At 55.9% G+C, this 23,691-nt stretch overlaps 1 protein-coding gene across 5 annotated transcripts in view; it reads left to right on the top strand.

Moving 5' to 3' along the window:
- Positions 1–23,691, top strand: part of Ralgds (ral guanine nucleotide dissociation stimulator) — a 42,603-nt gene that overhangs the window by 12,420 nt on the left and 6,492 nt on the right. For 2 of the 5 annotated variants that reach the window (XM_059259891.1, XM_059259896.1), the window contains exons 1-9: positions 9,465–9,669; positions 17,246–17,356; positions 18,960–19,153; positions 19,606–19,704; positions 20,415–20,608; positions 20,845–21,275; positions 21,990–22,205; positions 22,419–22,522; positions 22,844–22,928. In XM_059259891.1, the coding sequence (XP_059115874.1) occupies positions 9,487–9,669; positions 17,246–17,356; positions 18,960–19,153; positions 19,606–19,704; positions 20,415–20,608; positions 20,845–21,275; positions 21,990–22,205; positions 22,419–22,522; positions 22,844–22,928 (1,617 nt within the window). In that variant the 5' untranslated portion in view covers positions 9,465–9,486. Of the gene's footprint in view, positions 1–9,464; positions 9,670–17,245; positions 17,357–18,959; positions 19,154–19,605; positions 19,705–20,414; positions 20,609–20,844; positions 21,276–21,989; positions 22,206–22,418; positions 22,523–22,843; positions 22,929–23,691 lie in introns of those variants that run through there. The other 3 variants (XM_059259892.1, XM_059259893.1, XM_059259895.1) reach the window with 3 other exon arrangements.

The following is a 23,691-nucleotide window of genomic DNA, read 5'->3' on the forward strand; positions in this document are numbered from 1 at the left end:
AGGGGCTAAGGGGGCACTGCCTGTCCTCACAGCCCCCAGAGCTCACTCATGTGGCTCTGGGAGCTCCTGTGGCCATCCATCCTCGTTCCAGGCAGTGACAGTGACAGCGAAGTGTCACGTGGTTCCTGAGGGCCTGGAACAAAGGGCCTGCTCTCCCAGGCCAGCCTGTGGAAGGGCGGGGCTGGGAGCATGTGGATGGGAGGAGGGGCAGGGGGCCTGCTGGCTCCTCCCTCCCTCCGGTCCCTCCTCCTGGAACCCCAGCTTCAGGAGTGGCAGCTGGTCCTTCTGGTCCTGTTCTTTAACCTGGCTGTGACTCAGACCCTCCAGCCCTCTCAGCTAGCCCAGAGCTGCTGCCCCAGGCAGCCCTGCCCTGGGAGAATAGGAATAGCCCCAGGATCAAGCCCTGCAGCTCAAGCTAGAGGTTCCCACAGGGTTGGGAGATGGGGGTACTAGGCCTGGGATGCTGGGAGGGACGGAGGGGTTGGGCAGTATGAAGTGTGCATCAGAGGCAGGCATTGTATCTTGCACAGGCCTCGTAGTCAGGAAGTCCGTATAAATGCTTGTCCGTCAAAGGCACCAGCACAATACCTTTGTTCTCCTGTCCCCTTCCCACTTCTTCCACAGGCCTCGGTGAACCCTGAGCAGGTTCACATCATAGGAAACTCCTGTCTTGCTGGTGAACCTGTACCAGCAAGGCCAGCGGCTAGGTGGGCAGTACAGGAGAGAGAGAGGCCAACATGGAGGACAACCAAGCAAAGGGGAGGGGAGAGGCATGGAGCAAGAGCCGTGCTGGGAACTCCAGAAGAAGAGGACCAGAGCCTGGGGGAGTCAGTCCGCTTCCCCCCTCAGCTGCTCTCTCCCAGGGAACAGGTTTTCCTGGAGACACCCACTCTTCAAGTGAAAAGTTCAGAGTTACTGCTGGAGGCCCAGTTACAAGGCCATACTGAGTGCTAGACAGACCCCAGACTCTCATCTGGAGCTCCCTCTGCAGAGTGGAGCCCAGCCATGGTACTGGGGTTGTCCAGGCATTGTCCACTCCTATCTGCTCTCTCGTGTCCAATGCCACAGCATCCCCGGGAGAATTAGTGCATCTTACACTGAGAGCTTAATGCTCCAAGCCGGTCCCTACCAAGTTCTTGTGGCATTTACCAGGGCCACCGGTGTGTGTGGCAAAGCAGATGGCACGGGTATCCTGGGAGAGTGAGGAGCTGCCGAGAGCCTAACACAGTAGGTTTGCAGTACCTGTGATATGGGCCCATTTTACGTATGAGAAAATGAGGCCCAAAGATGCTAAGTCATGGGCTCAGGGTCCCAGCTGGCTGATTTACAACCTATGGGCACTGCTGTTTCTCAAAGGTCAGGGATGAGTGTCAGAATTTGCCAGAAGCCAGAGCTGACCCCTGGCTTCCCAGGGGACAGTGACAAGGAGCAGGAAGTGTGCCTGGCACACAGCGTGGAGGCAGCTGGGATTGGTGGTGTGTCACAGTGGTCTAAGAAGCCTGCTCTGAGTGGTGGGCTGCTGAGGACGTGGGGAGGAGGTGGCTGAGGCCCCACGCAGAGCATGTCCAGGCAGATGCGGACTTGGGAGCCTCTGCTGGGTGGGACAGAAACCAACTAGTAGAAGGATTTTAGTGGAGACATGTGAATGAGTAAAGGAGGCATGAGCATGTCAGCTGCGGGGCCCCTGCACCCTTTGGCTTTGGTTCTTACATGCCTGCTCAGTCTGACCTGCCCCCTCACTCTCTCCAAGGTCCCTGAAATCCTTTCTTCATGAAAGAGCCCTCTGGGTGAGTTTAGGGTGAAGATCTTGTGTGAGGCTGGGGTGGGGTGAGAGGGGGCAGCAAGAGGTTGGATTCAAGTTTGAAAGTCTCTGTATATGTCTTGCCTTCTTCCAATCACAGAGGAGGAAACTGAAGCCCAGAAACAGGTGTGTCCCTGCAAGTCCTGCAGGGACAGGAACCAAGGCTTGACAACCCCTCCCCAAGTCCTTGAGCCTCTGGCCAGTCAGTCACCCTGCACACCAGGGCCACTGGAAGAGGATGTGAATTGCTCAAAGGGCAGAGCTATGGTGTTGGTGGGGCTCATCCTGGATGCTGGGGATAGACGTGCCTCTGGGGAAGCTGTAGGTTCACTGGCCACCACCCTCCTCGCTTCCTGTCTCTGAAAGTGCTGGGTGCCCAGCCAGGGTCCCAGGAGGGTGAGGATGCAGCCTGACCTCCGCCTGGCCTTCATCCTGATATTGGTAGGCCTTGGGTCAGGTCTGTGGATGCAGATGGAAGCAGCCTGTGGGCTTGGCAGATGGGAGCCAGCGAGACCTTGGGCAAGTCTCTTCCCTGGGCCCCAGTTCCTGTGTGTGTCAGATGGGTGTGTGGAGCTTGTTCAGTGGTTCCTAGTGTTTGCGGTAAAACCAGGGAGAGGGTGGTGAGCACTGTCGAAGCCTAACACACCAACTTCGCTGCTGCCCCTTTCCTGACGGGATGCCCCACCTCGTTCTCCGGTGTGTGCGAAGCCTTGGTTCCTGCTTCTGCTTGGTGCTGCCTCCTGCAGGGCCTACAGGCACACACACACCTGCACCACACTTGTCTGTGGGCTTCAGTTCTGAGTGAGTAAGCATGGCTTCCATGCTGCCTCCCATAGACCTGGCTGTGCTTACTTGGTGACTCTGCTCCTCCTGACAGGGCTGATTTGATCCCAGTGCAGAGACTTCCAGGCCCCCAAGGGAGATCAGTAGGAATGAGGTCTTGGGGGAGGGGGGTTGGAGGAGAGATCTGGGTCCACCTAAGGGGTGTAGGTTCAGGCTAGAGCTACTGGGCCAGATCAGAACAGAGCCTTGGCCACTCATCCTTGCTTGCCCTGTGGCCTGGTACAAGCGGGAATTCCTGGCCCTGCCCGTCACAGCAGGTATGACAGCCATGCAGGTGACAGCAGGCCTTGGCACTCATGGTGCTCAGCTCCATTGGGGCAGGCAGGCAGCAGGCACACTATCCGGAAGCCTGCCAAAGAGCCCACTCCTCCACTGGGTTCCCACCCTACCATGGCCCGGGAAGCAGACCGGGTCCATGCCAGGCCTACTGTGCTCAGGGGGAAGAAGAGCTCAGTGTTCTTTGCCTGTGTCTCAGTGGTGACTGCCAGGCGGTGGGCTGTTGCCCGCCACACCACTCTCCGCACTCCCACTCCGACACCTTGGCCGGCACCCCTGCTGGCACCCACTACCGAGGTGAGTGTTTGGGAAAGGCTGTCAGGTCACAGCCAAGGCCTGGGCGGGCTGTGGGGAGATGGCACCTCAGGGCTCCTTACTCTCCTTGTCAGAACTGGTTGAAGGAGTTTGGTAAGAAGCACAGGGAGGCTCTGTCTCCTTACCCAGTGTCAGCACAGAGGGGGTGCTGTGCCATGGTACCTGTGTGAGCTCTGGCTGGCCACCTGTCCCCGGCCACAGCAGACGGCATGTCTGGGACCTGTCCCGGCAGCTTGTATGGGATGATGCTTCTTGGATTACATGGGCTTTGGTGTCTCACCGTCTGTGCTCCTGGGACTCTGAACGCCGGCTGGTCTGTCGGTGCCACTGTTTAGTGTCTCCGTTTTCTGGGAGAAAAACTGAGACTCAGAGAGGTGACTCAAGACCTAGAGCAGGAGTGGGGCTCGAAGCTGGTTCCAGTTCCTCAGGACACTTCCCACTTGGCACTTGGCTGAGTGTGTAAGAGGAGGGCGGGCTGGCCGCCTGCTGACCACCCTCCAGGGAAGGGGAGAGAGTGGGTGTCTGATGGCAGGGCCTCTCTGGACTGTGATGGGCACTTCTCTGCTGTGGGACGGACGTCACTGCCTCCTGATTACCAGGCTTGGGGACCGATGCGGCTGTGGGACACATGGGACTGTTGGAGCCTTCATCTGCCATACGTGCTCAGTGGCTCCCCTGGCTGCTCCAAGCAGCTCACACAGAGGGCCCGGCAGCTTATCCCTCGGTCTTCCCTCTGACTGTTCCTCTCTCCAGCTCTCTGTTTGGGGCTCAGCTTTGAGTCTCGACTCCATTTCTGCGTGTTTATGTCCCCCCTAGCTCTCTCCTCTGCCTCCATCTACCTCAGGTGGCACATGCAGCGTTAGTGTTGATGACTCCTCAGGGGTGGTCTGCAGTGGGCATTTTGTGACTGGGGGCAGTCATCAGGGTGGCCTTGGTTCTTGCTCCAAGAATAACACTCCTCATGGTACCAAGCAGACTGCTCTTTGCTACTCTGAGTGCTCCCAAATTGGTATTGAATTGTTGGGACAGAGAACCACAGTCTAGAGCCCCCACTTCCAGGGCCCAGTGAGACCCAGTGAACTGATTCAGAACTCATGTGTCCTTACGTGGGCCATTTCCATTGCCCCAGGTTTGGTGAACTTTTTTTTTTTTTTTTAACATTTGTTGTGTGTGTGTGTGTGTGTGTGTGTGTGTGTGTGTGTGTGTGTGTGTGCATGTGTGCACAAACAATTTTTTTTATTATTTTTAATTATAGTTAGATGTGTGTGTCTGCATGTGGGTATGTCCATTTGACATCACAGTAGTGATTCCCTGTAGTCAGAGTTTCAGCTGGTTGTGGATACAGAGAACTGAACTCGGGTCCTCTGCCAGAGTGTAACAATTGAACCGTCTCTTCAGTCGCCCTTATTAATTATTATTGTGTATGCACGTGTGTGTGATGTGTGTGGGCCGCATACCACAGTGCATGTGTAGAGGTGAGGGGACAGCTTGCTGGAGTTGGGCTCTCCTTCAGACTCTGAGTGGATTCCAGGGATCACACTCAGATGATCATGTTTGCACTGTCTGGCAGCAAGCCCTACACCCACTGAACGTCAGGCTGGCCTTGTTCCGGATTTCCTTGAGCGGTAACTCCGCGTGAGATCAGAGATGTATAGGAACGATGTCACATCCTTCCATCCAGTGTGACCTCCTGTGGAGGTAGATACTGAAGTTCCCACCTCAATGTGTGGGGAGGCCCCTGGAGGTTACAGAGGGCACAGGATAGAGGCAGTCCTGTCCCCCTGTGCTAGCTGCACCCACTCTGGCCCAGGTGCGTCACCTCCCGCCAAGGTGTGTGCTCACACACCCACACAGGGCCACCCCAGAACCCAGGCAGGCCAGGAATGATGATGCTCTAGTCTAGTCGGGAAATGACAGAGGACCTGGGCCTGGCCACACCCTAGCTGTGTCCTTCCTCCATGGACTCTAATGTAGAACAAGAGATGGGCGGGCAGGTTTTTACCTGCCAGCCAGGGGTGAAGTTTTCTGTTGTTTTGAGGCAAGGTCTCGCTCTCTAGCCTAGGCTGGTCCCAAAGCCAGTTTTCTGGCCTCCGCCTCCCCAGTGCTGGGATTACAGGCATGTGTCACTGTGCCTAGAGAAGAGACAAAAGGATTTCTACCAGGGCCCAGCCTGGCTGCTGTCCTCACTGGCTGTGGCCCAGTCCAGGTGTGAAGAAGTGTTGGTTCATGTCTGCGGTTGCCCTGACATTGTCTGGTGTCCAGTCCGGCTTTGGCCTGTCTGCTGCTCAGCAGTCACGGCCCTGCGCCCCTGGGAGCGAGTGCAGAGGCAGCCTAGGTGCTGAAAGGCACTAGTGACATGCTCACCAATGTTGGGGACCCTAAGCAGTTGTGCAGATGGGAACTTGGAGAGGCTCATTTGTCAGGGAATCAGGGATGGTGTGGGGGCAGGGAGAAAAGAGACCACAACAATTTGGCCTGGACACACCTTTCTCATAAACCAGGGATGGTGTCCAGGGGCCTGTGGCAAGCTCAGAGTGCATGCCTGGTTAAGGCCACAGGTGCTGCTCAGCTCCTGCTGAACCTCTGATCACAGCTGGTCTGGGTGGGTCACCCAGAGTTACAGGAGAAGCCTGAAATTTGGATTTTTATGTGAAATCACCTGACCTTTTACTGTTGGCTCAAAACTATAAAAACACTTTGCAGTCCAAACAAAATACACATGTGAGCCACACTTGGCTTGCTCCTAGTCTCTGTCAGTTCAAAGCCTTTCTCTCTGAGGAACATCCGACAGTGGAAGGTCAGCATTGTTCTCGAGGGGCTTTTTGTGCCCCCAGCGGGGGCAGATGCATTTCCAGGAAGACTGGGAGCAGGGTGAGGAAGGGGGAGAGATACCAGTTCCACATAAGCCTCACTTTCAGAGGAGAGCAGTGTTCTCTAATACCCCAAGTGTTAAGACTCACCAGGGCCACTGGGGCTGCCCCAGCCTTTCTCATGAACATGTGGGCATCGGGACTCAGTTTCTCAGGTGCCCACTGCCTGGGTCCAAAGCAGGATCTCCATCCTGTTCTACTGTAAGGATTGTGTAAGTGACTGGGCAGAATGAAGCATGTAGGAAATGGCTCAAACCTAGCCCAGGGTCACTATCACCAGGTCTAAAGCTTGTGGCCTTCCCTCAGTGGCTGCTGGGAGCCCCAGGAGCCTTAGAGGGTGATTCTCCACCCACGCTCCTTTTGTTCTTTTAACTGTTACTATGGAAAATCCCAAAGAGACCCAGGGTAGGGAAAAAGGCATAAAGCTTTAACAAGATCAGTTCACCCACGAATCCCAGGTACATGGATCCAGCCATACAACTCATATGGTAACCCACCACAGCATAGTGGCAGCTAAGAAATGATGTCCATGTCAGCCAGGTGTGTTGGCACGCCTTTAATCCCAGCACTCGGAGGCAGAGGCAGGGGGATCTCTGTGAGTTCCAGGCCAGCCAGGGCTGTCTTATAGCCTCCTCCCCAAACCCCAAGAAAAAGAAAAAGAAGAAACAGTGTCCAATGCCATCAATATCCACTAGCCTTCAGCTACCTGAGATCAACCCTGCTCTGAAAATATTAAGTGGACAATTCTAGAAATAAAATTAAATCTCTTGGTGCTCTGAGTACCATAATGAAGTTGAGCCTTTCATCTCCACACCCCAACCCCAATGAGAAACACCCCTTTGCCCACTGTAGCCACACTAGATAGTCTGTCAGTCAGCCACTTGGCTGTCTGGGTCACTGCACAACCATTGTGGTCTCAAACAGTTCACTGCTGTCCTTATGTAAGGATCCTGCTGGGCGTCTTAGAGTACATCGCCCTCAAGGAAGAGGGAGCCTTAGGTACTTCACAGCCGCTTTGTTCGCAGAGCTGGCCTCCTTTCTTTTTGTGTACCCCAACCCTCAGATTTGTCGGAAAAACAAAAGCCCGTCTACCTGTCCCTACAGGCTGTATTTCCATAGGTTGTAGGCTGGTGGTCTGTCCAGGGTGTCCTTCTGACCCCTGTTCCCCCAAGTGACGGTTAGGTTTAGGTAGGGGTTGCTCACCTTGTGTGTTGTGTTCTCTAGTCTCACGTCACATGCTGTCCTTATCCCCTCTTCTAGGCCTGCCCTGTAGCTTGGGGCTGATCATGAGGGAAAGCTTATGAGGCCCTGGGGAGGGCTTTGCTTGCTGGGAAGCATCTAGAAAGTCACAGCCGGTGCCGAGGATGCTAAGGGTGAGGATGCAGGGTCTAGGGCACCAGGCAGAGTGTGCTGTCTGCCAACTTTCTTCTCTTCACAAAGGACATGAGGACACTTACATAGGTGAGAGGAGGTCAGGGTAAGAAAGGGGTTGAGCCGGGCGGTGGAGGCGCACGCCTTTAATCCCAGCACTTGGGAGGCAGAGCCAGGCGGATCTCTGTGAGTTCGAGGCCAGCCTGGGCTACCAAGTGAGTCCCAGGAAAGGCGCAAAGCTACACAGAGAAACCCTGTCTCGAAAAACCAAAAAAAAAAAAAAAAAAAAAAAAAAAAAGAAAGGTGTTGAGCTGTTGGACCATGGGCCCTAGGGGTTTCTGTGCATCTGTCTGTCTGTCTGTGTGGCTTTGTCTCTGTGTGTCTGCCTATACATGTGTATGTCTGTATATCTGTATCTACATGCGTGGTATCCATGAACAGGCTTTCCAAGAGGAAAGATGCAGAACAAGACAGGAAAGGAACTTGGTAAAACAGGTGAGCGCCAACCAAGAGGGCTCAGTAGATGAATGGGACCTCCACTGCTAGGCCAGTGTCCATCCCGAGTAATTAGTGAGACAGAAGGCAGTCCATCTGCCACATGAGGCTGCAGTGTGATTAACCCCCTGAGGCTGGAGGGGTGGTGCCTCAGAAGTAAGTATCAGAGAGAAGCTGCCCTTAGAAAAAGATAAGCCAGGCAGTGGATGGCTCATGCCTTTAATGCTAGCACTCAGGAGGCAGGCTACATAGAGAAACCCTGTCTCAAAAAAAACAGTGAGAGAGATCACAACAGAAGAGAGCAGGAACAGGAACAAAGCTCAACTGGTGCTGGGTCCTTGGGCAGCATTGGGGTTTGGGAGAAGCCCACAGGAAGTGTGGAAGCCATTGCCCTCCTGTGATACACCGGGGCAGTTGGCCTTCCCTGGAGGCAAGGCAGGGCCCCTGAGGCTTCTGAGCAGCCTTAGGGGATCTCTCCCTCAAGCCAAACCTGCCTATCTTTTTCTTAAACCATATTTATCACTGGAGCCTGCTCATAAAAATACTTTAGGACAATTTGAAAATTCAGAGAAAATTTAAGCCTTGGGGCTGGAGAGATGGCTCAGGAGTTAAGAGCGCTTACTGTTCTTCCTGGGGACCTGGGTTCAGTTACCAGCACCCACAAGGCTCACAGTGCCCCCTCTCTTGTTCCACTCAGGCACCAGGCACTCCTGCAGTGTACACACATGCATGAAAAATGATCATACACATAAAATAAACAAGCCTTTTAAAAGCATGCATCCTCAGACGGGTGTGGTGGTCCACGCTTTTACTTCCAGCACTCAGGAGTTAGAAGCAGGTGGATCTCTGCGAGTTCCAGGACAGCCAGGGCTACACAGAGACTCTGTCTTGGAAAAACAAAACAAAACAAAACGTATACAACCTCACCCAGAGGTAGCAATTTCTTTTATACAGTAGGTCCCATCTAGTTTGTGCATGGCTGTGGTGGTTGGTGGTGAGGCTGAAAGCCGTCTCCTCTCCCAGTGGGGCTTGTGCTGGACGCCAGCCCCCTCCCGGCCACTCAGCCCAATACTCAGGGTTACCCTTCCCCGTGCTCTGGTATATGAGCACATAGCCAGTGACCTCATGACATCCTCTCAGTCATACTCTTGCAGGAAGTCATTTTCATTACCCATACTTTCCAGTTGAAGAAACTGAGGCTACAGTAGAGCTAGGGGGTGTGGTAACTGAAATTCTTGGGAATTCCAGTTCTGGCACGCCCACACAACACTTTGACTGCACGTGCTTACCGTATCCACCCAGCTGGCCTACAACTTAGAGGAGGCTCGTGATGACACGCCCCTCGGAGACCACGCCCCTTCCTCGGACCCCGCCCCCAGCTGACATCAGCGGGGCCGGGCAGCGGGCAGCGGGTGCAAAGCGGCAGGCAGCGCCGAGCCGCGCTGGGCCGGCCCCGCGCCCGCGCCGCCCCGGGTCTCGCGGCCCACCGGCCGCCCACGCCGCCGTGAGCCGTCCATGGTGCAGCGCATGTGGGCCGAGACGGCCGGGCCCGTAGGGGGCGCCGAGCCGTTGTTTCCCGGCTCCCGACGCAGCCGCAGCGTGTGGGATGCCGTACGCCTGGAGGTGGGCGTCCCGGACAGCTGTCCCGTGGTGTTGCACAGCTTCACTCAGCTAGACCCGGATCTGCCGCGCCTGGAGGTGGGTGAGCGGGGGGTAGGGGTGGGGGTGGGGTTCCTTTCGCAGAAATCTTCCTGCTGCACGAGTTGGGCACCACAACTTACAGCACACCCTGAGCTGGATTTCCGTGTCCCCCTCAATTTATCCCGGTGCCTGATCCCACCCATCCCAAGTGTGACAGCCCCAATCTCTGCAATCAGGCAGACCTTTAAGCCTTGCGGCGCTGTCACTGTTTACATCCGTGGTGCGTGAATGCTCTAACCACAAGGGCCTGGCCTCCTTTCACACCCCTGTTAATGGGGCTTGCAGACACGAGGAGGACACAAAATACAGTGGGACCAGCACTAGTTGGCACAGTCCTAGACTCCCCAGAGGTGAGTGGGACCTCTGGGGCCTCTGGATAGCCATCACTGAGTCAGACATAGGTCTGATGATCCGGGAACATCAAGGCTGCTCAGAGGGGGGCAATGGAAGGAAGAGGGGTGGGGATGGAGACTGATCTCCAACTTGTGGAACCAGGTGTCCAGGCAGTGAGAGGACAGGCCTTCACTGTGACCTGTGATTCATTTCTGCCTGATTAGAAAATGTGCCAGCACCCTGACTTTGTAAGAGTTTGGATAGATTCAGAGAAGGGAGCCCATTTGCCTTTAGGTATGGCAGAGGTGGGAGTAATAGGTGAGGGTAGGAGCTTGTTTCAGTGCGTCCTGGGCAGGGCCTCTGCCTCCCACCTTAGTGTGCACCTGCCACCGTGCCCCGGAGGTAGTGGAATCCTGAGGCAGTCCCTAATCCTGCTCTGCCTAGAGAAGGCCTGAACAAAGCATACTTTCTATGCCCAACTTGGGAACTTTTGGTCAGGGAACCCCCAGGCCTGGGAGGCCTCCCAAGCTTGGCAGGTGTCCAAGGCAGGCATCTCATTCACCCAGTGGTCTCATCCTCATGGCGGCTGGGGAGGGACTCCAGGGAGCATGGTGGTGGGCGGCCTGCCACCAGCCCTGCGCTCAGCTGGCTTTCATTATGTCTGGCAGAGCCTCCGGCTTTGTGTGCTGGAAGGGTCTGGCCTGATCACTCATGGGGGGAGGGGGCTCAGGCTTCTCTCTGGCTCTGTCCGTCTACACCCCTGAGACGCGCTTGGAGTGGCAGGGCGGAAGGTTGTGCCCTGCACAGGTTGCTGCTGTAGCTGCCTCCTGGGCCCTCCCCTCCAGGCCTCTGTGCTGTCGGTCCTGCAGCCTCCACACTGTTTAGAAATCAGAAGGGAAGCTTCTGGCTGGGGCAGGAAAACCAGGGTCCCGGCAGGAGAGGAGCCCGCGGCCGGAAACTGAACACAATGACCATTTAGCATTTGTCTGGGGGAGGGGGCAGGGAAGTCCCTGTCTGTTTTGCCAATAATTCCCTCCCATCCCCATCCTGGGGCTGATTTCCTGGTGGCAGTCCCAGGTCCAGAAGTGAAGCTGACCCTGCTTGAGGTCCCTGCGTTCTCTGGAAAACATCAGCCTCTGTCTTTCCTCTTCCATCATTGTTTCCACCAGCCCTGGGGTTGCTAGATGTCCTCATACATCTGGGCATCTGCCTGTCATCTCAACTCTAAGTCAAGCCACCACTGACCTAGCTTGACCTGCCCCAGTCTGTGCTTTTTGGAGGTCATGAGGTCTATGCTTCTGTGACAGGCAGGTTTCAGCTTTAACCTGGCGAGAGTGATTTGCCGATCTGTAGCATTTACCGGCAGCAGGCACCAGTACCGGGTTCTTCCTGGCTTACCCAGGCCTCCCGTTGAGATGCCAGCGCTATCTGCTAAGAGGCTGGAGGACAGCGAGGTGAAGTCCTTGACCTAGATAAATACGCTGTCAGGAAGGGTCACAGACAGGACTTGAGCACAAGCTGGGTTGCCTGAGGTTTGTGGGTGGGGTGCCTGCTGCCTGTAAAAGCTGGAAGCAGGACAAGGCAGAGACAGCTAGCGGACAGTGGAAGGCAGCAGAAGCTGGGGGTGGGGCTTGGCCCTGGTCAGGTGAGATGGGAAGGCTTATTTAGAGTCTAGGGGAAGGTGAAAGTGCCTCACATTTGGAGACCCTGGGGACAGTGGGACCAGGAGCTTCGCATAATAGTTAGCAGCCTGGGGCTTGGTGGAAGGGCCTGGGCTAAATAATTTGCATGTATTTTGTCCTTGGGGGGTGGTCAGGGCTATTAATAGCCCATTTGACAGATGAAACAACTAATTAGATTGCACAGAGTCAATAAGCTGGTGAGCTGCAGAGGCAGAGGCCAGGCTGGCTTCTCACTTTGGCAGCTAGCCTGTGAAGCCTGAAGGCTGTGTGGGTTAGACACAGTGAAGCGAGGACTTCTCCCTCTGGGCTGTCTGGTCTCTTGATCACACAGTGTGCAGCTCTTAGCTTACCCCAGGGCTCTTTTGTTCCCTTGACACTGAAGGCCCAGAGACATAGGTGTGTGTGTGTGTGTGTGTGTGTGTGTGTGTGTGTGTGTGTGTACACGTGTGTACATGTGTGTACAAGATAATCTTTCAGAGGGACTTCCTGGCTAACTCTGAAAGGGCAGCCTCCAGGAACTTTAGGGCCTGTTATATTCATGAAGGGACTGGCCGTCACTGCTAGGCCCCCAGAACCCCCTTGTCCCTCCGTTGCTTTACTTAGAGTCACAGTAGAAGAGGATGAGGAGGCCCAGGCCAGGCTGGTACTGGTCCTTTGTCTCCAGTCCGGGACATTGAGAGAGACCTGCTGGCCCATTTCCTGGGAGCCTCAGGGCGGCTCTGGAGTGGGAGGAACCTGATTGCTAGCAGAGCAAGAACAGGGGCTGACTCTCCGTGAGGCGGCCAGACAGTTGTCAGGCCTGTGGGTTGTGGAGGGGGTTCCAGAAGACTGCACTCTGAAGGTCTTAGTTTGGCACCTGCCCTGGCATTGGACTTCTGATGCACTCACAAGTGCTATGTTATCAGGCATACACCCCAAGTGACCCAGCCTCCCCAGCCCAGTGAGAGTGAGAGATTGAGATTGGTTGCTTTCTAATATTAAGAACTGAGGCCCCAAGCAAATTCAGTTCTCTGGAGAAAGGACGGCCTGAGGGCCGCTCACAGAGCAGGGCACAGGGACCAGAACTACTGGGCCATGGGTATCTGTTGGCACTGTCCCCTACCTTGGATGCCTTTGCCTGCAGCTGGTGGCCTGCAGTCACCCTGCAGGTGTTCTTTCCTTTGGAACCCAGAGATGCAGAGCCTGAGCTCCGTGGGGAAGGCAGCTGTGCTGGAATGCCAGCATGGCTCCTCTGAGCCCCAGGGTTTTCTTCATCTGTAAAATGGGCATGATGCTAGTTACTCTTTGGGTTCTGGAGTGGACCAAGTGGAGACCGACATCCTGACAAGTGCAGTCCACAGAGCCCGGCCGTGGCCATAGCTAGTTTTTCTGACCTGGTGACAAAGCCCAAGCCTCCTGACTGTCCGGGCTCCTGGGACATCACAGGCACTTTCCCCAGGACATGTCCTTCAGCCTTTGCTCAGAGGTGCAGGGGTGAAACCACTGGCTGGCTGGCTCTCTTCCCACTTGCTGTGTAGCCTGAGGAATTCATTTCTGTCTCCAGCCCCTGCCCTGCATCTGTGTGACCAAGGCTGGACCCTGCCCTGGCGGTGTGCCTCTGGTAGAAGCAGCAGCCAGCTCTGGGTGTGTCCCTCCAGGCCAGGGATCAAATCCTTGTCCTGGCTGCTGATTCCTGACTCTACCTGAGTAGGCCTCTGCCTGTCCCTCCCTACCTGGCTGTTCCCTCATCCGCCAGGCAGCGTACTGGGAGAGTCACACGCACGAAGTGTACAAAGGACCTGGTACAAGAAGTGCCCGAGTAACCTGGGTGGCATGGTCATGGTCAGTGGTGTGGGTCTGAACCTTTATGCCTTGGGAGGACCAGGCCATGCCCCCTCCCAGGCCTGGCCAACAGTGGCCATTTTGTGATAAGAGCCGGTTGCAAGTGGACAGCAGGACCAGGTGGACAAAGCTATGGGTTTACTGGGCTGAAGGAATGGGTCTCCCCTCCCCTGGTTGAGCTCAGTTTTCCTTCCTGAAATGTTAACTTAGCCAAAAGCTGGACTCGGGCTGACAGGGAGGGTTCCTGGGGACCCGAATCTGACTCTGTGAGAGCTCTGCACAGGCTGAGCCCAAGACTTGACTTTCTGAGGTCTTGGTGCTCCCTTGCTGCCACGGCAATCAGGCACCTTGGGTAGTCCCCAGCTGAGGCCGCCTCTGTAGGCTGTGGGCTTGGGGATTACCTAGGGATGCTATGAGGGCTTAGCGTCTAGGCTGTCCACCCAGTGCTGGACATCCCACCTGGGATGGGAGGCTTATGGTCTCAGAGCTGAACCAGGCCTGGGCTTGAGTCCTGGACACAGTTTGGCTCCTCTCCTGGGCCCTGGTTTCTACCTCTAAAACGGGAAGTGTGCTCTCCCACCGTGGAGAGGACATCCTGAGATTGCCAGCTAGTATGCAGACTGCTCCCTCCCTCTTCCGGAAGCTCCATTCAAGGTCCAGGACTCTGCGTGAGCTGCCATCTGGGTCCAGAAGTCCCAGGTGGGCCTCTGACAAGTGTGGCTCTCATAGGTCACCAGCTCGTATGGTGTACTAGGTATTGTCTGCTGCTCTTACTCCTCTGCAGCCCTACCCTGTCCCCTGTCCCCTGTCCCCTGTCCCCTGTCAGCTGTTGCTGCTCTCCCAGCCCATGGCTAGCTCACTGAGCCAAGCTGGGGCTTGAGACCCTTCCTAAGATACAGTACATGCGTCTGGTCCTGTGGGCTCAGTGTGTCCAGAACTGTAGGGGGCCTGCAAGGGGCCTGCTAGAGCCCTGGGGTGACCTCGTGACTCGGTGGCCCCGGGCAGTAGTACAGGCGGGTTTGGAAAGCACCCTAAAGGTTTAGAGTCACCCTGCGCCACCAAGTAGGCTGAGCCTCTGCACATATAGAGAGAAGCTGTGATCCTGTGCTCTGAAATCTATCATGTCTGCCAAGGCCTCCTGAAGCAGAAGCAGCCAGTGTTTGACTGGACACTCCACCCCCCTCCCCACCCCACCCCACCCTGACCCCCAGTGCTCTTCAGGGAGAGATGACAGGCCTGGAGTCTCCATGGGCCCCTTGCTACTTACTGTTGTGGGCTTGGCCTGCAGCTCTCTCTCTCTTTTAGTTGGGAGCACACATCCTGCTGGCCTGCTACCCTGAGAACATTAACCAGGTGATACCACCCAGGCCATGTTGTCTGTCCCCATTCTGGGAGCTCTGGGCTATGTTCAAGAGACAGAGATGAGGGAAGGAGTTGCCCACAGGACCCCCAGGGACACTGTCACCCCCAAGTGACTAGCCCAAGTGTGTGAGTCACAGCTGCCAACTTCATCCCAGAGCCCTGGGGGCCTTGCACATACATGCTGGAGGGAGGGATGATCCTCCCTAAGGACACAGCCAACCATGTGGCATTCTTCCCTTGGAGCTCAGAGGCTCCTGGATGCTTGCCCCAGGCAGGCGGGCAGGCAGACACTTCTGCTGTTTCAGCTGTTCACTAGGCCAGCTTACCCCCTCTTCTCCCTGGTCTGCTTGAGTTTTCCTGGGAGCATGGTACTGCCCACATGGGCTGTGTGCTACAAAGGTAGCCCAAGGTGGCCTTAGGTTACATGGTCCCTGCCCTTCCAGCCTCAGAGGGATCTGAGGGCAGATCTTTAGGCTGGGGAGAGGGGCTCTTCTCTGCTGCTTTCTAACTAGGCCTAGGGCATCTCCGTCCTCTCTGGGTATCTGGTGCAAAGGTGCCCACACTCGGCATCGTAGGGTGGTCTGGTTCGTTTCTGCTGTGGTTGCTGGAAGGAAATGGAGTACTGTGCGACCGAGTGTCGACTCCCCAGAGTAAGGCATGTATGGCTCTCAGTGCCTGTTGGCACCCCCCCACAAGCTGGCCGAATGCCCCCCTCAGGTGGGGGAAGGGTGCAGGGATCACATGACATTCCCACAGGGCCCAGGCCAGCTGCTGGGCTGTCAGCCGAAGCCCAGGGCTGAGAAAGGGCTTGCTTTTGAGCCCTGCTCAGGAATGGCTGCTGCCCTGCTCGCATCCAGCTCCTCCTGTGGGTCTGCCTGGCCAGGCAGGGCGCATTTCTGTCCATTGAGCACCAGTGAAAACCTGTTGCAAACCGGCACTGTACTGGGCACCTCGGGCTGAAATGCAGTGTTGTGTGGTGGGAGAGGGAGGTTCGCGTGTGAGACCCTGACTCCCTGCTGCTGACCACGTGGGTGTTTGCAACACTGACGCCAGATGTGGTCAGACTCCTTGGGAAAGGAAGGCTCTTCCAGCCTTGACTTCCAAGAGCCTCTGAGGAGGCAAAGGGTGGTCCAGGGCCATGGTCTCCTTTATCTCTTCTGAAAGACTTTCTAGATTCAGGCCAGGGGTGAGCTGATGACAGAGTGTCACTGGTCTCTCTCTGAAGGGAAGTTCCCCAGGCTGTGGGCCAGGATTGCTTAGGGTGCATGAGCCTTCTTGTTATTGACTGACTTTCAGGAAACAGGCCTGGCCTTGTCTCCAGAGAAGGCAGACAGTGGTGAGCCCAGTGTGGTGGCTACAGCTTTACCCTTGGTTCAAAGCCCAGAGTGGGAGGAAGTGGACTTCCGAAAGTTGTTTCCAGAGCCCTGTAAGGGTAGGTAGCGGACACGAGAGCTTGGGTACAGCCCACATCACACTGGCCTCCAGAGGAGGGTCTGCAGGGGGGCTCCGGGCAGGTAAGCACTTTGACCGGAGTCCCCTGGGCCCCACAATGATCCTTATGTTTCCTACAGGGTATGGGGGCAATAGCCCTGGGCTGGGCTCACCCCTGCTGGCCCCTCTCTGAGCTCTGAGGGGTTTCTTTACCCTCCATCCTAGGTTAGCCCTTCCCCAGATGGCGGGAGTCAGAGAGATCCTGGGGTGTCAGGGGAAGCGTATTGACTTTCTGCTTTGGGCTCTGAGAAGCAGCCACATGACCCCCTCCTTTGTCAATTAGGCCTCATGATTTGGGCTTTTGTGGAACCTCAGCATTATTGCTGTTCCCCACTCACATGAGGAAGAACAGCCAGCTGGGAAATCCTGTGTTGCCCAAGAGGTCTCAGAAGCATGAATGAGCAGAAGGGGAAGGAAGTAGCCTCAGATGTGGCCTGCACCTACCCTAGACCCGTGATGCTGCCTGCTTGATGCTGCTGGGTCAGCCAGAAGCCTCAGACTGGACGGACAGAGAGACGAGGGCGTGGGTGACCCCGGGCCTTGGGCTCTGAGGACTAGGTTTTCCTGAGGGCCAGTGCCACCTGTGACCGTGTTGGCACTTCGAGATGGGGGCTCTGCCATATACACAAGACAGTTTGACTTGGGTCAGTTACTCCTGCCTCAATCTCCCTGTCTTGGAGGGAGAATGGTGTGGGGCGTTCCAGGACTAGGCAGGAGCAGGTTCCTGAGGTGCTGGCCTTTCGGTCATAAGGAGCCTGATAGGAAGGGGAGTCCTGGGTTCTCCATTTACCTCACCTTGGAGGTCTAGGAGCCATTTGTCTCTGCCATCCCCCTGCATCAGACCCCTGATATCCTGGCCCGGCTGCTGGGCCCTGTCTTTCCAGAGCTCTACGCAGGAGATTGGGGAGGAGCTGATCAACGGGGTCATCTACTCCATCTCCCTGCGCAAGGTTCAGCTACACCAGGGAGCCACCAAGGGCCAGCGCTGGCTGGGGGTGAGTATAGAGAGGAGACCTGGAGGGTGACCCTGCCAGACTCCTTCCCTCCCTTTCTCCCTCCCCCACCCCAAAGTCCAGCCCATGCACAAAGGCCCTGCTGACTTGCCTACAACAAGTGAGAGGAGACACCATTGACTTTGTTTCTCATTTCCCATAAGGCCATGCATACTCGAATATTTTGCTGGGTTTAAAGACTGTCTCCAGATATCAGTCCTCCTAGTCTTACAAATCCTCTCACATAGTAGGGCTGCCCTTTATCCCCAGAGAATAGAAGTTCAGGCCTGTACACGGTCTTAGTTAGGGTTACTATTGCTATGAAGAAACACCATGACCAAAAGCAAGCTGGGGAGGAGAGGGTTTGTTTGGCTCACACTTTTACATCCATAGTCTGTTACTCAAGGAAGTCAGGACAGCAACTCCAACAGGGCAGGAACCTCATGTCAGGAGCTGATGCAGAGGCTACAGAGGGGTGCTGCTTACTGGCTTGCTCACTGTGCTTTCTTATAGAACCCAGGACCACCAGCCCAGGGATGGCACCATCCACAATGGGCTGGGCCCTCCCACATTAATCACGAATTAAGAAAATGCTCTACAGGCTTGTCTACAGCAGTCTTAGGGAAACATTGTCTCAATTGGGGTTCCCTCCTCTGAGATGATTCTAGCCTGTGTCAAGTTGACAAAATTAGCAAGCATGTATACACTTCTCTGTAACTTGCTGACTCTGAGCACATCTCTGGGGCCCCTTGAGCTAAGAAGCTGGGCCTGACCTAGCAGCCCCTTAATATTTCAGAAGAGAAACCTTTTGCCACAGCTGTTGAACTTTGTTGCTGTTGGATCCCAACATGATTCTTCTCTGTGGTTATTGAGCTTGTTCAGGCAATGTTCTAGGTCCTGATTGGCCAACTCCCTGACTCTGGAGTAAGCCTGTCTTTCCACCTCTAGGATTGGCTATTCGGTTTGGAACACCCGCCCCCCTCCCCGAGTATGTTAGATACTCTTGTCACTCACCTCAGAAACCACCCTGAAGGGTTCCACACCTCAAATTTTGCTTTAAAATCTGAGGCCCTTGCTGGGTGGTGGTGGTGGCTCATGCCTTTAATCCCAGTACTCTGGAGGCAGAAGCAGGTGTGAGTTCGAGGACAGCCTGGTCTACATAGTGAGTTCCAGGAGAGCCAAAGATATACAAAGAAACCCTGTCTGAAAAAAAAGAAAGAAAGAAAGAAAGAAAGAAAGAAAGAAAGAAAGAAAGAAAGAAAGAAAGAAAGAAACGCCAGGTGGTGGTGGTGCACACCTTTAATCCCAGCACTCAGGAGGCAGAGGCAGGTGGATCTCTGTGAGTTCGAGGCCAGCCTGGGCTACAGAGTGAGTTCCAGGACAGGCTCCAAAGCTACACAGAGAAACCTGGTCTTGAAAAACTAAAAAGAAAGAAAGGAAGGAAGGTAGGAAGGTAGGAAGGAAAAGAAAAGAAAAGAAGAAAATCAGAGACCCTCTTTTCCCGGCTTTGGCCACATTGTGCTGAGTGTGTGTAGGAGATGATCTGAGCTTCAGCCTTCCTGAGACCACAGCCCTGCCACTGACTGCCTTTCCCTCGTTCATGCAGTGTGAGAATGAGTCAGCCCTGAACCTCTATGAGACCTGCAAAGTGCGCACAGTGAAGGCCGGCACTCTGGAGAAGCTGGTGGAGCACCTGGTGCCTGCCTTCCAGGGCAGTGACCTTTCCTACGTCACCATCTTCCTGTGCACCTACAGAGCCTTCACCAGCACTCAGCAGGTGCTAGACCTGCTCTTCAAAAGGTGAGCACCAGCTCTGGACCCAGGGACACCCTTCCCCTTGGCTGGGTCTTGGGAATGCCTTGTGTCTCTGTGAGCCCCAGTTTGATGATAAGCCGCCTCAGAGGCTGTGGTCAGGAACAAATTACCCAGTCCCTGGCAGTGCCACCCGTCTGGGCTGTCAAGACCTGTGGGGTCTTACATGACTGTCCCTTCTTCCGTGGAGAAGCCATTTCACCCGAGTCTCGGGTTCAACAGTTCCCCACTTAGAAAGGCGGGGGACCTTGACCTAGATATACGCAGGCCCCATGGTAATTGACTGCGAGGCCCAGATCTGCTGAGGTGTCTGAGTGTATAAACATCTGCTGTGTGCAGCTGTGTTACCAGGCACTTCTCTGTGACAAGAGCAGAGAGTCCCTGCCTCCCTGGGCTCCATTCCCATCAGGGAGTCGGCCAGTAACACTAGACATCATAAGCAGGTACGGTAGATGTGACGCCCTCACGGCCTCCTCTAGATATGGCTGCATCCTCCCGTACTCCAGTGAGGACGGTGGACCGCAGGACCAACTCAAAAAGTAAGTGGGCTTTGGGTCAAGAGGGGAGGTTTGGGGAACAAGGGCTGAGCAAACTATAGGTCCCACACTTCTGGTTCCTGCTGGTGGGCTGAGGGCTAAGGGTCCTCCTGCAGCCAGAGGAAGACAGAGTTCAGGGTGATACTAAGCATTCAAGGAGCAGAGAGGAGGTATAGGGGTGTGTGTGTGTGTGTGTGTGTGTGTGTGTGTGTGTGTGTGTGTCACACGCATATGGGGTGTCATTCAGATCCAGCCACTATGAGACCCCCCCTTCCCTAGCACAGCCTATCTCGATAGGCACTCAGCCTCACTCCTTGGTAATGTCATTTAGCTGGTCCCCAAGGGGTTCAAAGAACAAACCATGTGCCTGAGGAAAACACAACCCACACCTGGCTCACAAAGAGTAGATACTGAGGTAGTCCCAGCCACTGACTGAGGGTCCTTGAATGCCAGGCAGGAGGATAAGCCTTCCTGCATTTGCGTTCCAGTGGAGTTGGACAGAAGGGGCTGTTCCCCTACAGAGGCCGGGGAACTGCCGTTCCATTGATGAGCCTTTGCGCTCTGCTACAGGGATTCTCCCTCAGCCTCTGTCTGGTTACCTGGCCTGCCGGTTAGGACAGCCAAAGGAGACTTGGGGGTGGAAGCACACCTCAGAGGTGCTGTGGGAGGGTGGGAGGAGAGGCCGGGCCTCTGACTCTGTGGCCTGTCCCCAGTGCCATCTCCTCCATCCTGGGCACCTGGCTGGACCAATACTCCGAGGATTTCTGTCAGCCTCCGGACTTTCCCTGCCTCAAGCAGCTGGTGGCTTATGTGCAGCTCAACATGCCTGGCTCAGACCTCGAGCGTCGTGCTCACCTTCTTCTGGCCCAGCTGGAGGACCTGGAGCCCAGCGAGGCTGAGCCTGAGGGTGAGGAGCCAGGGGAGGGCACACAGAGCCTGGCAGGAGGGGTCAGCAAAGAGGCTCCAGGGCTGGCACTGGGCCAGCAGCAAGAATGAGCCTGGGACCCAGCAGGCAGTACGCCGTGGTCTGGTCCCCACATCTTGTTGTGGGGACAGGGGCTTGCTTCTCTGGCAGGCAGTGGTTCTCTGTCTCTGGAAGTGCTCTGGGCAAGGCAGCCATGTTGGACATCTTTCCTCCTGCAGCCCTGTCTCCAGCGCCAGTGCTGTCGGCACTGAAGCCAGCTTCACAGCTGGAGCCAGCTCCAGCTGTGCCTCTGACATCCAGCCCGGTGGCGGCATCAGCCCGGGAGCCAGAGCCAGCACCAGTCTCCGAGCCGGATCCAGTCCCAGAACCACCAGCACGGGCATCCAGCCCAGTGGCGGCACCAGATGGTTCTGAGCCGGAACCAGCTCCAGCGCCACCTCTAGAGCCTGAGCCGTCCCTAGCACCGGCTCCGGAGCTGGAGCCGCCTCTCTCGCAGACTCTAGAGCTTGAGCCCGCTCCTGTGCCAACTCCTGCACTAGAGCCTTCCTGGCCTCTGCCTGGAGCCGCAGAGAATGGACTGGATGTGAAGCCTCACCTCCTGCTCTTCCCTCCAGACCTGGTGGCTGAGCAGTTCACACTGATGGACGCTGTGAGTGGCTCGGGGCTGGGCCAAGGCTGACTTCTTTTGTATTCCACTGTCTAGACCTGTTTTCTGGCTCAGAGCCTGTGTCCCCCAGGGTGAGTCCCAGCTCCACTGTTAACAAACATGTGACTAGGGCACACTGCTTAACCCCAAGGCATTGAGTCCCCCTTGATGGTGGCCACAGAATGCACATGTGTGCTTGCCCATGTGTGCTTGCCTGTGCGCGCACACGCGCGCGGACACACACGTACACACACACACACACACACACACACACACACACACACACACACACACAATACAGAATTGAGGATTTGGAGCAGATAGAAAGTGTAGTGGGCCTTACCTCCTTGGGATGGAGTTGTGCTCACCAAGGTACCCTTAGGCCCCTGGGTCACCCCCCTCCATTCTGCCCTGGAGGCCTATCTAGCCTCAGCACTTACGAAGTGCTTACTGTGTACTGGAAACTGCCAGACACAGGACAGGACTGCGTAGCCAGGAAGGGGGCAGCAGATGCTTTCTGAGATGAGCAGGCAGGAGCCACTGATATGTGTATCTTCCCGTCACCATCATTTTTCCTGGCTTACCCATGCACTGTGCTCTCAGAGGTCAGGTGGAGAGGTAAGAGTCCCACAGGGCTCAGCCACATCCTCACTCTCTGAGCTCCAGCTTGGGCCTGTGGGCCATGCAGGGCCCAGTGACACCACTTCTCCTCCCTAGGAACTATTCAAGAAAGTGGTGCCCTACCACTGCCTGGGCTCCATCTGGTCCCAGCGGGACAAGAAGGGCAAGGAGCACCTCGCGCCTACCATCCGTGCCACCGTCGCCCAGTTCAACAACGTGGCCAACTGTGTCATTACTACCTGCCTTGGGGACCAGAGCATGAAGGCCCCGGACAGGGCCCGGGTGGTGGAACACTGGATCGAGGTGGCCAGGGTAGGCTGCAGGAGGGGCCTGGGGACCTCTTCCTTTTCCTCACAAACCTCAGGGCCACACAGCCCGCTGCCAGGTGCACACTCCTCCCTGGCACTGTACATCTGAGCTGCTGTGTGAGCGAGCGTGTGTCCCTGGCATGCCCTCTGGGAGCTGCCTGGCATTCTTAAGGAGGGGCTCAGCCTGGGGCTCCACTCACAGACGCCTTGTCCCCAGGAGTGCAGAGTGCTCAAGAATTTCTCCTCCCTCTACGCCATCCTCTCTGCTCTACAGAGCAATGCCATCCACCGCCTAAAGAAGACGTGGGAAGAGGTCTCCAGGTAGGCCTCCCTGTCCCCCGCCCCTACTCTACCCCAGGATGGTCTACTTGCAGTGAGCCCCAGCAGCACAGTCCAAGGGGCGGGTCCACTGGTGGGCACAGTGCCGTGTGCACACCTGATTAGAGCCAGGTGAGAGTTGGATGCTTGTGCACAGCCACAGAGCTGGCCGGCTGCTCCCATCCGTGGTCCCCAGCGGAACCATGTGTAGAACGGCCTTCTCCGGCCACTCAGGATCTTTGTTCTAGAAGAAAGTGGGTTCTCCATCATGCCCACCCCAGTGCACTCTTCTCAACCACTGCCTTCTCTCTGCGCCCCCTCCAGGGACAGTTTGCGAGTGTTCCAGAAACTGTCGGAGATTTTCTCTGATGAGAACAACTACTCACTGAGCAGAGAGCTACTCATCAAGGTGCGGACGCCACAGTGATGGGGGGCAGGGGGGACAAGGGTATGGCAAACTTCCAGTCCTGACAAAGCTGGACAAAGCGGGGAGGCATGTCTTTGGCCCTCGGGCAGGTGGCAGGCATTTGGAGGAGCAAGAGGCCCCTGGTAATCTGATGTAGTGGGGCCAGCCAGCCAGGCTGCTGCAGGAGGATGAGCCAGCCGGATTAGCAGGTCCAGCTTTCTGCTGGGATTTAGCCACTGGCAGACTGACTGATGGGCAGGCGATGGACAGGGTGCTACTGCCTCCTTTCTTGAGCCAGCCCACTCTGTCTCTGTGATACCAGGCCTGTCCTGAGCCAGCCCATTCTGTCACTGTGATGCCAGGCCTGTCCTGAGCCAGCCCACTCTGTCTCTGTGATGCCAGGCCTGTCCCAGGGATGGGGTCCACCCTCCATTTCAAACATCTAGTCCCAGGGTGCAGATATGCCTCCATAGGTGACTTTCTCCTCTGCCCTGAAGCAGAAGCTGCTGACCAGCATGAGGAACGGTGGCAGGCTGCCTTGTCCCTTGAAGCCACAGGATGTCCAGGCAGCTTAGACATACCAGGGACTGATAGACACACCTTTCTGTCTCATCCCAGAAGCTTCTATACTCCCCTCAAAAAAAAGCAGCATTATCAGTGGGTCCTGCCCCTGTCATATTGGTCAGGCTGAGACAGCCCTTGAGCTCTGTGTCCTCTGCTGAGGGCCCTGTGGAAGCTTTGGTCTTGGAACAAGGAGCTTGAGAAA

The sequence above is a fragment of the Peromyscus eremicus genome, chromosome 4 (genome assembly GCF_949786415.1).
Source record: "Peromyscus eremicus chromosome 4, PerEre_H2_v1, whole genome shotgun sequence".
Lineage (NCBI taxonomy): Eukaryota > Metazoa > Chordata > Mammalia > Rodentia > Cricetidae > Peromyscus > Peromyscus eremicus.